At 40.7% G+C, this 17,373-nt stretch overlaps 1 protein-coding gene across 1 annotated transcript in view; it reads right to left on the bottom strand.

The window, feature by feature from the left end:
* Positions 1–7,137: 7,137 nt before the first annotated feature.
* Positions 7,138–17,373, bottom strand: part of selenof (selenoprotein F) — a 53,462-nt gene continuing 43,226 nt past the window's right edge. The window contains exon 5 of the mRNA XM_067989876.1: positions 7,138–7,830. Coding sequence (XP_067845977.1) covers positions 7,699–7,830 — 132 coding nt within the window. The 3' untranslated portion in view covers positions 7,138–7,698. The remainder of the gene's footprint in view (positions 7,831–17,373) is intronic.

Below are 17,373 nucleotides of genomic sequence, written 5' to 3' on the forward strand. Positions count from 1 at the left end.
TCTTCAATCTTTGGATAATTTACATTTTCCTTACGTATATCATCCTCCAACAAGCCCATCGATTCCACTTTAAATACTTCCATCGGTTTTACATCAGCAGATAGCAATGGTATTGCTGCTAACACAGGAATCAGTCACGAAGCAATGTCACTTGGCTTGCAAAGCTTCTTAGCATAATACACCAAATTCTTTGTACCTTACACCAATCCATATTCCCATCTGATTTCCAGATTTTTATGTTTGTCCAATATAAAATTTGGGATTCAATTGTTTTCTACAGCATTTAACCCCCTTTTGAATGTGAACATTGTAAAAACCCTCCGTACATAATTGCTTTTAAGATCAGTTGTTCCTTAGTCTTTGTTGTTCTGAATGATTGCCAATATCAGTTGCTGGCACTCTTGACTCTGAGTCAGCAGGTCTTGGGTTCAAGTCCCATTACAGGGACTTAAGCACAAAATCTAGGCTGACACTTTCGTGCAGCACTGAGGGAGTGCCGCATTGTCAGAGGTGCTGTCATTCGGATGTTAAACCGAGGCCCTGTCTGCCCTCTCAGATGGACGTAAAAGATCCCGTGGCACTATTTCAAAGAAGAGCAGGTGTATCCTGGCCAATATTTAACCCTCAGCCAACACCTCAAAACAGATTATCTGGTCATTATCACATTGCTGTTTGTGGGGCCTTGCTGTGTGCGAATTGGGCTGCTGTGTTTCCTACATTACAATAGTGACTACACTTCAAAAGTACTTTATTGGCTGTGACGTGCTTTGGGACATCCTGAGGACGTGAAAGGCGCTATATAAATGCAAGTCTGTCTTTCTAACTTGTCTCTTTGCCAGTCCTTTCATTAAAACAAAGGACTTTCCTTGTTCTGATAAAACATCCCCCGCCTGCCTATTCATTCCTTTAAGTAATTCCTTTAATTGCTTTTGCAATGTTTTATCATGTTCCCATTGTCTCTATGTAAGTTCACCTAAACCTCTTCCCGACTGCGCTTAGTAAAACTGTGTACCATTTCTCTTAGCGTCATAAAAATTTACATACAGTCAATTACATAAATCAGAAGACAAAAGATACAGAAGGAAAAATTTAGAGCAGGAATAATCTCTAACTGCAAATTATAACAAGCTTCTTTGTGTTTGCGTCACAAGTTCGTTCATGCTTCTTTTCCTGCGCCTCCTATTTTAAAATTTTAATTACATTAGTCTCAATTTTAGATCACATCTACACCGTCTGCACTCAGGCATGCGTGCAGGGAAACATTCACATCACCTAGGTATTGGTTCCCCTGCTCGACACAAGCCAAATTGGGCACCTGTTATGATGCAATTTTTCTGTCATACACCGTTAACTTAGGTGAGTTTACCCTTTGCTTATATACTTCTCCCTCTGAATAGCCCACAGAATGTGGTTCTGCCAATTCAGTAAATACTTGGGCCGTAACATCCACGATAGGTAAGGATAGGGTAAAAATCGAGGTTTATTCTTATCCCTAACTTAGCTCATTGGGTGAATAGGAGCGTACTCCAGATTGCGGATTGTTGATACAGGTGGAACTCACATTTGCTTCACCATTTCTCTTGGAATACCAATAGCCAAGGTCGTAGTCCCTTAACATTTCCGGGACTTCACCTCGCATCAAAAATCCCAGTGTTTGATCAATAAACAAAAGCACATATGCTCCGTATGCCGTACAAATGATTGCCTGTCCTATTCCCTTTGCTCGCTCATTTCTCTTGTATATCATCTCATTCATTTTATCCTGCGTCTGAGTGAAAAACTTGGCAATGTTGTACATGTTATAGACAGTATATTGTTCTTCCTGTGCTAGCTCATTGATTGCACCAATCCTAAACGCATCGACCAGTTTGGCCCGCACATGTTCCTAATGACGCATATGCTTCTTTATAGTCTCAACATCTACCCAATTCCAAATTGACATTCCTGTTCTGAATATCCCATTATCACACCTACCCATCCCACAGCATCCAACTGTAATTGTCTTGTCCTGAAGATGTCCTCTTCTGGTCTAGTTTCTACTCCCATTATGTTATCTATCATTCTCTACCTCTCGTTCTCATTTTATCTGCACATCTCTGGTGGGCATTTACCACAGTACAGTAAATTGGACATTATTCACTTATGGCACAATTTACAGTTTCTAAGTCCCTGTCATATTATTTATTATTAAATAATTAATATTGCGTTGTCCATTTTGCTTCATCTATGGAGAAAGCATAAAGAATTCTTTCTTCCACCTCCAGTTTCTTTGGAGATTTGGAGTAGAACACCCTGCACAATCTTGAGCTGATGTCTCATCTGTCTGTTGTCTTGGACACTGTACTTTACTATCGACTAACTTCCCCCGTTGGACGGCTGTAGACCCACAGGGTCAAAGTCATCCTAAATGTGGAACTAACTCTGTAAGGCAACATGATTTTAAAACTTCTTTGCAGTACTGACTGAAAAGGCGGCGGAGCCAGCTTCATCACAGCAGCTCCCGTTTGTGTCACGTCTCTATATCAGGTGCAACCTGTGCCATTCTAGTGATTCTATACTCAGGCAGATTTCAACTAAATTTAAAGAAACTTTGCCGAATTGAAAACAATCGATTTAGATAAGAACATAAGAAATAGGAGCAGGAGTAGGCCATCCGGCCTCTCGAGCCTGCTCCACCATTCAACATGGTTATGGCTGATCTTCCAGCTCAACGCCATTTTCCTGCACCATCCCCATATCCCTTGATGCCTTTAATATCTAGAAATCTATCGACCTCTGTTTTGAATGTACTCAATGACTGAGCCTCCACAGCCCTCTGGGGTAGAGAATTCCAAAGATTCACCACCTTCTGAGTGAAGAAATTTTTCCTCATCTCAGTCCTAAATGGCCTACCCCTTATTCTGAGACTGTGACCCCTGGTTCTAGACTCCCCAGCCAGGGGAAACATCCTCCCTGCATCTACCCTGTTGAGCCCTGTAAGAATTTTGTATGTTTCAATGAGATCACTTCTCATTCTTCTAAACTGTAGAAAATACAGGCCTAGTCTACTCAATCTCTCCTCATATGACAATCCCGTCATCCCAGGAATCAGTCTGGTGAACAGTCGTTGCACTCCCTCTATGGCAAGTATATCCTTTCTTAGGTAAGGATCTCAAATCTCACAGACATAAAATAAGACATAGTCCTGTAGCTGTATAATAATTCTCCACCCTCTTGACTTCTTGTACATTTAACAGTGGTACAATGCTTAGAAAACACAACAATTGAAATGCTTATATTAAACGACTGGGACTACAAGTTTTGTGGAAAAAAAGAGGAAATGGAACCAGCTGCAGCATGAGTGCAACATGCTTAAAGAGACAGTACACTAAAAACTAAAGACAAATCCAGTAGCTTGTAACAGTGGGATCGACAGAATCTTCCCTTTTCACCCAGTTTTAAATCCTTTATCTCTGATCTGAATTTTCAATCTCTGATGTTTCCTACTTAATTTTGTATCGATTTAAAATCTCATGTGGGAAGGACCATTTATCAGGCTTGTATTGGCTCACCTGTTTAAAAGTTTTCTCCTCCTCCTCCGTTGCTGGAAGGATGAGGTATAACGAATGGAAAGGGGGTACTGGGGAACCAGCCGGGAGTTCTGGTCTCTTTCTCGGTTCACTTTCTAGAACCTCTACGACTGCCTCTCTCCCTTCTGGTCTTTTACTCTGTAACATGCTTTGACTTCTGCGACTTCCGTTTCTAAGCCGTCACAATCTACTTTATTCTCATCATTGGCTCGTCTGGGGATTAATAGTTCAAAGCCTCCTCTGCCAACCTTTCCCTGTCTACCTCATCTCCATCCCCACCCGCTTGGATCATTGTACATATACTATTGCTCTTAACTCTCAACTGTTCTTGGAACTGTTGTGCCTGTTTCTGTTGTTGGGTAGTCAGGAGGATTATTAACTTATCTAATTTTTCTTCCACCGCTCCTGGTTTTTTAGGGAATCATGGTACGATTTCCCTCATTGTTTCTCTGCCGGGGGGGGGAGGGGAGGGGATGCGCTACATTACTATGGCAGTCTATGGCGCAATGACCCATTTTTTGACATTGTAAACAGAAGTTGCTACAACCTTCTGTTTCTCCCATGATTCCTTGTGTTACAGCAGCCACCATAGCCCCTTGGCGGCTCAATTTTCCTCGTAATTCCAGAATCATTGACCCATTCTATGGCCATCTCATAAGCCTCATCCTTCTCCACAATTTTGGAGATTGATTCTAATGGTTCCTTGGACCCCTTTAGTTTCTTTTCTAACATTTTGTAGACACTTGCCATGATCACTTAAACAAAATCCCACTTCAGGAATTTGAACAATCCGTGTCTTTAAAAATCAACAGACTTAATAACAAAACATTTTTTCTGTGGAAATGCATAGAGATACCCGACCATATTAACTTTCTAATACCCTTAAACCATAAAAGGAAGAAATGCATGATGGATAGTTGACCATATTAACTGACCAGCTGAATATAATAGAAAGCTTGTTTTAGTTTCTCACCAAAGACATACAGAAGCACTATTGTTCGCTTATGTTGATAACTGTCTGACTAACAGAAATGAATGACCATATAGCCTTGAGACTAGGTACAGACCTACTGATAAAAAAGACTGTTTATTAAGGAAAATTGCTTTCCCAGGCCTGTGTCCAAACATCACGAGGCAGTCATGAGGAACCAGAGGGTGGGTTCCCTATTTTGATTGACTAACCACTTGAACCAATAAAGAATGTACGTATACGCCCATATTCTACGACAGGTGGGCGTTGCTGATTAACTGTGTAAACATGAGCTGTTTCCTTTGTTCAGTGAAGAGGTTGTTCTGACCATTGTTTTAGAGCACTCTTCCCTTGTATACAAGTTTCTTTTAATAAATTCTTACTTGTCTGAAAATAAGTGTTCGGAGTTAATGCATTGTATATAATAGGTAATTAAGTTTTCGACGTTTCTTTTAGGCGTTTGATTTTATGTCAACACGAAACATTGATTAGTTACCTCCTGGCTGGCTCGCCAATTTGTAACAGATTCGGACGTGACATCAAATGATAATTAATATCTCATTCATTAAGAGTCAAATAAAACATGTAAAGGCATCAAATATTTAGACAAAGAACAAAACAATATTACCCCATTTGATCTTTGGGCAGAGGTCATAATTAAGTTGGCGATGTGGTTGTTTCAAGTTTTTCGACAATGAGGCAGTCTTCTGATAGTCGGGTGTTCTTCTAACAGCAGTGTTGTCTTCAGACAGCTAAGTGTTCTTTAGACAGTTGGGTGGTCTTTGCTGATTCCTCTGCGTTGAGCTCAAACGACATTAGGTTTTTATGTCCCCCTGGCAGGAACCTCACACCATATATGGAATAATATTCATAACACCCTTATAGATTAACAAAGTTGTTTTTCAAAGAATTCAAGATGGTCAGCTTATTTTTAACATTACTCATCTAACCACAGGCTGTTTTTCAATGCGGCCAGTTTGTTTGACCACAGTCATCTAGCTATCTAGTCATTGTCCTGGTCTTGTTGTTATCTTTGGATTATTGTTCGTCTTTTTGGGTATTTGTTCCTCTTACCGCATAGCTGCCTTGCCTCACAATGACGGCAACAATGGTCAGTCACTAGTCAAAGGTTAGCAGTTTACAATTCAGTAAAATAAGCCGCATACTCAGCAAAATACGTAGCACGGCCTGCAGAGCATGATGGTTAATAGCATTAAGAAAAATGTCAATTTTTCCCTATTTTCAATATTCTTACACCTACAAACTCCTTTAATCATCTAAAACACCTCAATTAGATCACAAGGAATACAAGCCTAGTCTGTGCAACCTGTCCTCATAATTTGACCATTTTAGACCTGGTATCATTCTGGTGAATCTGCACTGCACCCCTTCCAAGGTTAATACATCCTTCCTGAGGTGTGGTGCCCAGAATTGAAATCAGTCCTGTAAATGGGTTCTAACCAGAGATTTATATAACCAACATAACTTCCACCCCTCGAGATAAAGGCCAACATTCCATTTGCTTTTTAAATTATTTTTCGTACCTGTCCGCTAGCTTTGTGATTTCTGTACTTGGACCCCTAAATCTCTCTGCTCCTCCTAGCTTCTCGCCATTTAGAAAATCCTCTGATTTGTCGTAGGTCCACATTGAATTCCATCTGCCACAGTTTTGCCCACTCAATGAATTAATGTCCCTTTCCAACTTTCCGCTCCCATCTACACCTAACTTGGTGTCAGCAAACTTAGATGAAGGAATGGAGACCACATATCCAAGTCATTTATAAATATAGTGAAAAGCTGAGGCCCAAGTAGAGATCCCTGGGGGCCACCACTACTCATACCCTGCCAATTGGAGTACATGCTAGTTATCCCTTCTCTCTGTCTCCTACCTCCTAACCAATTCCCTACCAAACTCTTTTGAAACTATGTGTAATAAGATGACCGATGTAAGTGATGGTAGAAAGAGAACTTGCGAGGAGAAAGAACAAATGCAGAAATCAAACAGTAGCTAAACCGCTTATAGGAAAGGGAAGGTCATGGACGAGATCGTAGAGTTGTTGTAAGATGTTCCAAAGCACACAGAATAGGCAAGCAGTTAGATTCTGCTACTTCTATGCACTGAATCCGCTCAGGTATATACAAGAAGCGTGAACGAAGAACAATTATTTTTTAAGTGAAGGTCTTAATACTGAAACTGTTGAGATTTAAGTCTTGGCACTCCAAACACTCATTAGGTATCTCTGCCACCTTGTTAAACAAGCTGTTGTATAAACCTCAGAAAGCTTACATTCTTAATGTTTGACATCAGGACTTGAAGAGCAGTTTGTTGCATTATTGATCAGTCTCCATGCTCCAAGTACAATAATATGAGCCACATGAATTTTGGCCACCTAGGTAAATGGAGCACAACATGCAGAAATACTGGTGTCTCATGTTGAATGCATAATAGTAGTTGTCTGGACATTTCGTCAGTTAATTCTCTTGTGCCAAATTGTAGTCAAATACAGCTAGAGAAAAAAAAATTCAGAACAATTTAGCACGGCAAGAGCAACGTTAATAGGCAACGTCCATTAACAAAAGAAATTCCAAACACAATGCTTCAGAAATAACTTTTATTGTTCCAAATTCAAACAATGCCATCTTTCTAACCCACTTCTACTACAGCAGAGCAAAAACACCAGTAAGTGCACAAGACATCATGCTATACATATCCTTAAATGGTTTCCTGTGTAGCCTTCACAAAAGTGTAACTCCTTAATGCATCACATCTACCGCAGTAAATAGCAGGCACCATCCATAAAGTATGACCAACAAAAGCCATCTAATTTCAATAGAAAATTTTATAATGGACTTAAAGTAATGAAATTATACAGTACATCCAGATTTGTTTCAAAGAAAAACAACATTTTCAATCATAAAATGGTGATGTGGTGTGACTAAACGGACAACTAGCCAATTCCTAATAATTCTATTGATAGTTATGGTAATGAACCTATATACCAACAGTTCAGAGCACTGCAAAATTTGACATGATATATACTGTTGATTAATTTACACCATCACATTTACTGGTATGACATGGGAGTTTTCCAGATATTAGCAGGGTACTGTATACAAATGCCAACTTGGCAAACTGCAAGAACAATTGTACTATGTAAGTTATAAACGTTCTAACTTTTCACTGAGGAATTCTTCCACACTATCCGTGTTCCATTTGAGAATGCTCAACTCTTCTGCAATGTTCCCTTTGTCATCCAACAGCTTTAGCACTGGGTCAGAGCCACGCACATACTAGGAAAACAAAAGAACAGAATAGGTAACTTAAGTTATGTACTGTAAATAACAGCTTTAAACTGGCCTACACAAAATGCTATTTTTTTTCCTATTATTTATAAATCACTGTTTAGACCACAGCTGGAGTATTATGTCCAATTGTGGGCACCACACTGTAGAAAGGATGTCAAGGCCTTGGAGAGGGTGCAGAGGACATTTACTATAATGGTGACAGGAGTTGAGGGAATTTGCTTATGTGGAGACTCTAGAGAAGCTGGGATAGTTCTCCCTAGAGCAAGGAAGGTTAAGATTTATTAGTGGTGTTCAAAATTATGAGGGGTTTTGGTAGAGTAGATAGGGAGAAACTGTTTCCACTGGCAGGAGGGTTGATAACCAGAGGACACACATTAAAGATAATTGGCAAAAAATCCAGGGTGGGGGGGGGGGGGGAAAAAGAGATGTTTGATGTTTACATTTAAAAAAAAACTCAGCACGTTATGATGATCTGGAATACATTGCTTGAAAGGGTGGTGGATGCAGATTCAACAGTAACTTTCAAAAGGGAAGTGGATATATACTTGAAAAGGAAACATTTGCAGGGCTAAGGGGAAAAAGCAGGGGAGTGGGACTAATTGCGTAGCTCTTTCAAAGAGTCGGCACAGGCATGAAGGGCAGAAAGGCCTCCTTCTATGCTGTATGATTCTATTCAAAATTAATTGCAGTTGGTCAACAGGCCACTGCATAAATGTGTGCTTGTATTCATTTTTCTACTGCTGCTTCTACAAGGGAGAAGATACAGATAAAATGTTATACAAATATTTTCTCCCAAGAAAAAAAAGCTATTTTATGAAAATAGTATTGGTTTCTAAATTTACTGATTGCTGAAATGAGAAACCAGCATCTTAAATGGAGTCTGTACTGCTATTCAGCAACAATTTCTTCATGACAGCTCTAGCCAACTGCTTTTTACCGCAATAATTAGTGTTATCTTGCTGTGCCAGCTTCTTCAATTCAACACCACAGCAATTTATGTGCTTTAAGTTCCTCCTCCTTGCTCCAGCCAAACTGGTAGCAGGTATTATTGTTCAAGTTATAATTACTGAAGCGATTTCTAATAATGGAAAAAAAAAATTTTAAATAGTGGTTTACTAGTAAATGCCACACTATGATTAAATACCAAAGGGGTTGCTCAGTGTATATCAAGTAGACTGGCTTCCATTTTATCTTATAAAACACAAGGCGCACAGAAATTACATTTGAGAAACTCTGCAATTAAATGTGCATACCGGACTTCTGTGATATAGAACGAGGTGAAGCAGCTTGTTTGTGAAGCCCCAAGACCAATTTTTCCAACTTCTATTTACACAAGGCACTGGCGCCATGGCCACCATTTATTTAAGTCCGCAGTCACTTTTAAAGTCAGATAATAACTGTGGGAGTCAGGAAACACGAATACTCCACATAAAATGAAGAGGAATATCCAGGTCAATATGGTAACTTTACTTCTGCACCCTTGACAGCACAGGATGGGTGAACTTAAGGCATTGGGAGAAGAGCTAATTAACTCATTAACCATACCCAGAATTTGTGCAGAAGGCTGCTAATTTATACCAATGCCGCTGAGCTTCAGAAAACCTTAACGCTGCACTAAGATTGAAAAAGAGTGGGAAAATTCCAAGCATCTCAAATTCAAAAAAAACAATAACAATGTAAGAGTTGCAGTGGAAGGAACTTCTACAATTTTTCTCATCTGCAATTTTCTACATTTTGAAAATTACATCACTAAATATATGGAATTGGTTAGGGCCCATTGTTCCACTGCAGTCTGTACTCCCACTAATCATGGTGATAATCCAATTCCTGCATTTTTTAATAAGTTTCTCTTAAAAGAATTACATATATGCAGAACACCATGAGGTTATACATAAACACATTACATTATGTCTTCAATACACCACAGATGTGACAAGAATTTGAAAATCAGTGAGTGACTATGGGTGGCCTGTGGAGGACCCTGATAGTTTATGCTAAGACACATTGTGCCCCTTGCCCCCCAACCAGCTACACAAAAGAAGGGTAATGAGTACTCCTACGGATTCCCATTTTGGGCATTAGGTGCTAAATCCTATCATTTGAGGACGTGATGTCTCAAAGTGCTTTTACATTTGCAGTACCTTTGCTCCCAAACCGATCACTGTGCATCAGTCTCCCGCCTTTATGTTGTACTATGCCTCTGCTCCCCTGTAAGCCTGTCATTTGCCGAATGTGCTCCCAATTGGCCTACAGGAGAGTGGAGGTACTTCAGTGTGGAAGATGCTTCAATTTAAAAAAAAATCAATCCAGATTGGGAGCCCGTGAGCAGATGCTGAGTGGTACAATGCATCAAACATGTCTGCATCGTGACTTGGCATGCCAAAGGGCTGGACCAGTTCAGTGAGTTTAGAAGGCAATGGTGGAAGGTTAGAGTCCTGGTACCAGATCCAGAGTCTAAAAGTGGTCTTTGCTTCCACTGGCTGAAATGGGGTCTGGCACGTTTTATTTAGTATAGAATCTTGCAGCACAGAAGGAGGCGTTTCGGCCCATCATGCCTGTGCTGGCTCTTTGAAAAAGCTATCCAATTAGTCCCAGTCCCCACCCGCTCTTTCCCCATGGCCCTGCAATTTTTTCCTTTAGCAGTATATAGTAATGCCAACACCCGACACACAGGTTCTGTGCAGTCAACGGCACTACAATAATGTAAAGGTTTTATAGTATCGATTTAAAAAAACAATTTTGTTGGTAGAAAGATTTAGAATAGAATTGCTACAATCACAGGGGAAGTTTAAATGTTTGCAGTCAATATCCTGTATTATGGCTAGGTATTCATGGGATATTAGTTTTCCCCAAAGTATGCTTCATGCACTTCAGTATCTGAAATTATAATGGGGATCAGCCTCATTAGGTACGTGTTTTGTGCAATCAACTGGCCTGCCAATTCCACCAGTCATGTTGTGGAGCTTCACATTTGGACTTTAGTGGCATCCGGGTGGAGGGGGTAAAAAGGATAAGTGGGCACATTTGCCCATTGTAGTAGACCTCATCTTTTTGGCACGAGGGTCCTGCTCAAACAAATTTATTTAAAATGTAGTTCTTGTGTGTAATTTTATGGGCTACTTTAAAAAAAATATAAACATTACTTTGCATTCGCACAAAAAAAAATCAATGCATTTTAGAGGAAAATATAAAAGATTTACAAATAGTGTAACCAATAAATAGAGATCCATATAACATCCCATATAGGGTCCTGTTTCTATCTATAAAACTGGAGTAGGGAATTGAACAAAGGAGTGGATCTTACTCGTATTTCAGCTGGGCATACCTATTCCATCCATCAACATCCTGGGGGTCACCATTGACCAGAAACTTAACTGGACCAGCCATATAAATACTGTGGCTATGAGAGCAGGTTAGAGGCTGGGTATTCTGCGGCACGTGACTCACCTCCTGACTCCCCAGAGCCTTTCCACCATCTACAAGGCACAAGTCAGGAGTGTGATGGAATACTCTCCACTTGCTTGGATGAGTGCAGCTCCAACGACACTCAAGAAGCTCGACACCATCCAAGATAAAGCAGCCCGCTTGATTGGCACCCCATCCACCACCCTAAACATTTACTCCCTTCACCACCGGCGCACTGTGGCTGCAGTGTGTACCATCCACAGGATGCACTGCAGCAACGCGCCAAGGCTTCTTCAACAGCACCTCCCAAACCTGCGACCTCTACCATCTAGAAGGACAAGAGCAGCAGGTACATGGGAACAACACCACCTGCACGTTCCCCTCCAAGTCACACACCATCCCGACGTGGAAATATATCACCGTTCCTTCATTGTCGCTGGGTCAAAATCTTGGAACTCCCTTCCTAACAGCACTGTGGGAGAACAGTCACCACATGGACTACAGCGGTTCAAGAAGGCGGCTCACCATCACCTTCTCGAGGGCAATCTTTACCTAATTGTGAAAGATACTTTTGACATTAGTGTCTCAATTCAAGCTCGAGAATATGTATAATGTTGTGCATATACTGAATTTCTGCTTCAGTGTCCATCTTCTCTGATAGCACACTCACCAGTGTCAGAAAATCATGGGTTCAAGCCCCAGTCCAGACTGACATTGAGTGCAGTACAGAGGGATTGTTGCACTGTCGGAAGAGCCGACTTTCGGACAAGACGTTAAACCGAGGCCCTGTCTTCCCTCTTAGGTGGGCACAAAAGATCCCACTGCACTATTCGAAGAGCAGGGGAGTTCTCCCAATGCCCTAGCAAATATTTATCCCACAACTAATACAGATTATCTGGTCATTTATCTCACTGCTGTTTGTGGGACCTTGCTGTGCGCAAATTGGGTGCCGAGTTTCTCTACATTACAAAAAAGTGACTACACTTCAAAAAGTATTTCATTGGTTGTGAAGTGCTTTGAGACGGCCCAAGGTTGTGGTGGGCGCTATATAAATGCAAATTTGGTACTTCACCAGTCAAATGACTACCGAGACCGTTGGACTATGCAGTGAAATGTCAGACTTCATGTAAAAACATCGTACCATTGGCATTGGTCCAAAATGAGAGTGCTAACTCGGATATGGGAATTGAGATGTTTTATAAATTTTGGAACCAGGGCAAGTTTAAGTAAAGCTTTGGAACCTGATTCAAAGCAGCTGTTTCATTTGGATCGACTTCAACAACTCAATCTCACTGCTTGCTTCTATAAATGATTGAATTAACTTGTTCAATAGTTTAGTCTGTTTCAGAAATATCTGACATGACTGATAGTAATAGCGTTCCTAATTGATACAGGAAAGCCTATGTATATTCTGAAGACAATGCACGGGTTTTTCATTTACCCAAGGTACGCCATCTCAGATTATTTTGCGCATAAAGTCTCAAATTAGCTCATAGGAAGTGCCGACTAGTCTATGGCAGCTGACTTGTGAGCAAAATCATAAAGCCTGAATCATAAACAATTCCTTTAAGAAATCCTTCAAGGCCCCTGGATATAACTGATTCAACTGTAACAGCATGAAGCAAATCCTATGCAAAATTGTGTCAAATGATTTCCAATAACTATCCAAAAGGGCCACAGAACCAAAGCTTTCCTCATTCCTCATCAGAAAGACACATCTTGGGCGTTTTCCCCCCCACCAACCCACAGCTTCTCATGAGAGGCAAGGACAAAAGAACGGAGACTGGAAACAGTTTTGGAGAGAGAAGAGGAGGTAACTAGAACATCTAGTACCAGAACTTACAAAATCTGTACTTAGATCTACAAATACAGCCCTACCTCCGGAGGGCCCAAAATAAACCACCACAAGCTGCGATATGTGCTTACGGTCGCGATCAATCCAGAATAAAATGTAGTGGGAAGATCAGAACAATGCCATAAAAGGAGAGTTCCACTGGGATGGGGAAGTGATGGCGGAGGCGATTGCACACACAAGAGGATAATTAGAGAAGAATTGAAGATTGAGAAAGGAGTCAATAAGCGGCTCTCCATACCAACCTCCAATGAAGCACGTGGACAGCAAGATGCAGACTAGAAAAGGATGTAGTGCAAGGGCCACTCCATGGAAATGAAGTAGTCATAGTTTTTAAAAAAAATGGCACCAGATATCTTCTAGTGACTATTGTCCCAAGTTGGAATTTTCTCATCAGTTTTTTTTGATAATTTCTTTTGTGCTTAACAAGGTGAGAGTGGCTCATGCTGAAGGATGGAAGTCTGATCATTTCAGGTATCCCGTGTTAACATCAGGTCAGCTGTAGATGCAGTGTAAAACATTCTCTCTGTACTTCAGCCTCAACAACAGGAACACCCCTACAGCACGATTTCCCATACCAGCCACCCAGTAGCCTCAGTGAAATTGCCAATTAATTCCCAATTAGGGACAGTTTTGTGCTAAAGGTCCATGCCTACTGCAAAGTGGATTAAGACTGCCCAAACTCATTTCACACAAGACCTTTACAGCCACACAGAAGAATTTCATCCCATTAATCTGGTTGGATTTAAACCAGGTCTCAGGGGAGAAAGGCCAGTGGCTAACACATTGCACTACCCAGATTCTGCTCACCGTTAAGACGACAGACATGCACCCTCAATATGGTGAAAGAACCCATGCAGGACAGCTTGCAATGTCCCAACTTCTTTGACATACTAGAATATCCAACCCCAATGCCACGTACCAGGGTTGCTGGTCACCAACTGCTTAATGCTCATGCAAGGGGCTGTGGGAAGAGATTTGCCCATCACAAGGCAGAGTCCTATTCCAGGGTACAAGAGCCCTTCCTTCCTGCTATCATTGCCTCTTTGCCACAATCCCACCCGATCTCACACATTGGCTCAAGGAAACTTTTCTGTTGCATACTTAGGAGTTATACAATCATAGAAATTTAAATACGGAGGCAGCCCTTCCATGCCTGTGCTGGCTCCATATCTTACCATCTATTTAATCCCATTTTCCTGCTCTTTTCCAGTATCCTTTAATAGGTTTCTTCAGTTGCTTATCTACTTTCCTCTTAACATCTGTGATTGGCTGCTTTAATAATTGTTTGCAGTAATACAATCCATATTTTAATAACCTTTGGAGAAAAAAAAAGTTTTCTAACTTCTTTTACGTTTTTAGTACTAATTTCAAGTTGATCTTCTCTTGTTACTGATTCACTGATCTTTCACTATTTACCCCATCTAGCTTTTGTATACTTTTAGCTTCTCCCTCAACCTTCTTTGCTCCAGTGAACAGTCCTAAATTTTGAAATTTCCCATCATAACTATATCCTTTTAACCTCATCATGCAGTTAATTTACACTGACTTTTTTCTATGGCTCCAATATCCTTTCTTTAATGGAGTAAACAATATCTTGTAAAAATTCAGCATAGAAACAGGCTGTTTGGCCCAACTGAGGTTTTCATGGCTTTTTCCACATGCAAAATTACTTTTAAGGATCTGTAGCTATACTCCTAGATATCTCTGTTCCGACACTCAATTGTGAACTTTATTGTTTAGATTACATTGCAGAGAGGGCAATTAGGACACTAGAGGAGATTTAAACTAGTGAATCAAGAGAGAGGGATAAACCAAACAGACCAGAAGGAAAGGAAATCAACAGCAAAAAGATCAGATAAGGAAAGGAATGTTGTGAAGGATAAGGGAGACTGATTAAGGTGCACATATAGAATGGCTAGGAGCATTTGTAGCAAGATGACTGAACTTGTAGTGTTGTGGCAACAGGGAACTATTTTATTATAGCGATCTCCGAAACATGCAAGACTCAAGTGTGTTCAGAAAGTAACCCAGATAGGACACTGGGATTGGAAGCAGTGGCAACCCTAGACAACAATGACTGATTTACAATTTTGGTTTACTACAGTCCATGTCTAATTTAAATGTTATGGTTGCTATTGTCTATATCATTAAATGGGACATGATCTGGAATAAACCAATAATGTAAATCAGGGTTCAACTATCGTACATCAAAGTACTGAAGGAAGTGCTTAAACAAATCAATGCAACTGCAACTTGCATTTATATAGCACCTTTAACATACAAAAATGTCCAGTCAGCAGACAGGATAATTATATGCCAAAGACTAGTAAGTATAGATTAAACAAATGTGAGTAAATGGATTATTGAGACAATGCAGAGAACACAAAGTAAAAAATAAAAGTCTACAAAGCCTGTAAGGAGAAGATGAGGGCTTGACAGGGTAGATGCTAAGAGGCTGTTTCCCCTGCCTGGCGAGTCTAGAACTAGAGGACATAGTCTTAAGATAAGGGGTCGGCTATTTAGGACCGAGATGAGGAAAAGTTTCTTCACTCAAAGTTGTGAATCTTTGGAAATCTCCACCCCAGAGGGCTGTGGATGCTCAGTCGTTGAATATATTCAAGACTTAGATCGATGGATATTTGGACACTAAGGCAATCCAGGGATCTGGGGATAGGGCGGGAAAGTGGAGTTGATGTAGATGATCAGCCATGATACTGAATGGCAGAACAGACTCGAGGGGCTGTATGGCCTAGTCCTGCTCCTATTTCTTATGTTCCCATGAAACCAATGGGCGTAATACAGCAACGTGCAAAATAGACAGAGGGGCAAAGATGGAACTTTCCTCTTAGCTCGGAGCTAGGGATCAGCTTTGTGGCTCTTTTCTTCTCTGCTTCTCTGCCTTCATTGTCTCAGCAACCAGAACTATAGTCAATGACCAGAACACTGTACACTTTGATGACAAGTTCATGTGTCTTATATTCTACTGCTCTGGTTATGTCGTTCAACATTTATTGCCTCTTGCCTGGCCACGGTTCTTGTCTTTTTTGAGGAAATGACATCCCAAGTGGATGTTGGAAAGCCTTGTGATACAATATATCTAAACTTGAAAATGCCTTCCATAAATTTTCACTTGCTTAAGGCAGTGGTGTCTTACGTAAAACTTGAAGGTGGATAAGGAACTGGCTGAGAGAGAGAGGAAGCAGCAGGTACTAGATAGGGAGATGTATTGAGTGGTGTGCCCCAGGGATCAATGCTGGGGCCCCGGCAGTTTCTGATCTGCATTCAGAAACAGAAAGTAAGTGTATTAAATTTGCAGACGATACAAAGTGCCGCGGTGGGGGCAAACAGTAGGACGTGTAGAATCTGTCTGAGCAGCTGAGGAATTACAGAAAGGCAAAGACAATATTTGCAAGTGGATAAAACTACAGAAGATAAAATTAAATACAACAGTTGATCCAGCAAGGGATGAGGCTGAAAGATATAGACTCAACAATGACCATGTCCAGTCATTGCTGAGCAGCACTTAACAGCGCAAAATGAATGATGCACCATATTTTCAGATAAGCAGAGTACAAGTCTGAGGCCACATAGTTCTTTGGTCAGGTTACATCTGAAATACTGCATTCGGTTTTGGTCACCAAGGTCCAAGTCCTGCAGAGAAGCACCAAGAGACTGGGCCATTGAACATAACTGGCCAAGGCTTTGTGACAGATTTAGATTTGATCAGGGTGGATTGTCTGTGATCACATTGTTTAGGCAGGGTGTCAGAATATTTGCTCCTTACTGTAGCAGTTCAAAGTAGATATTGATCTACGAGTTCATAAATTTATAAATCAATGATTAGACCTCAGCTAGAGTATTATGTCCAATTAGGAAGGATGTCAAGGCCTTGGAGAGGGTGCAGAGGAGAATGGTACCAGGGATGAGAGACTTCAGTTATGTAGAGAGACTAGAGAAGCTGGGTTTGTTCTCCTTAGAGCAGAGCGGGTTAAGGGGAGATTTAATAGAGGTGTTCAAAATTATGAGGGGTTTTGATAAGAGTGGATAGGGAGAAACTGTTTCCACTGGCAGGAGCATCAGTAATCAGAGGACACAGATTTAAGATAATTGACAAAAAAAGTCAGGAGGGAGATGAGGAGACATTTATTTACGCAGTGAGTTATTATTATCTGGAATGCACTGCCTGAAAGGGTGGTAGAAGCAGTTTCAAAAGGGAAGTGGATATATACTTAGAAAAAGGAAAAAATTGCAGGGCTATGGGGAAAGAG

The sequence above is a fragment of the Heptranchias perlo genome, chromosome 9 (genome assembly GCF_035084215.1).
Source record: "Heptranchias perlo isolate sHepPer1 chromosome 9, sHepPer1.hap1, whole genome shotgun sequence".
NCBI lineage: Eukaryota > Metazoa > Chordata > Chondrichthyes > Hexanchiformes > Hexanchidae > Heptranchias > Heptranchias perlo.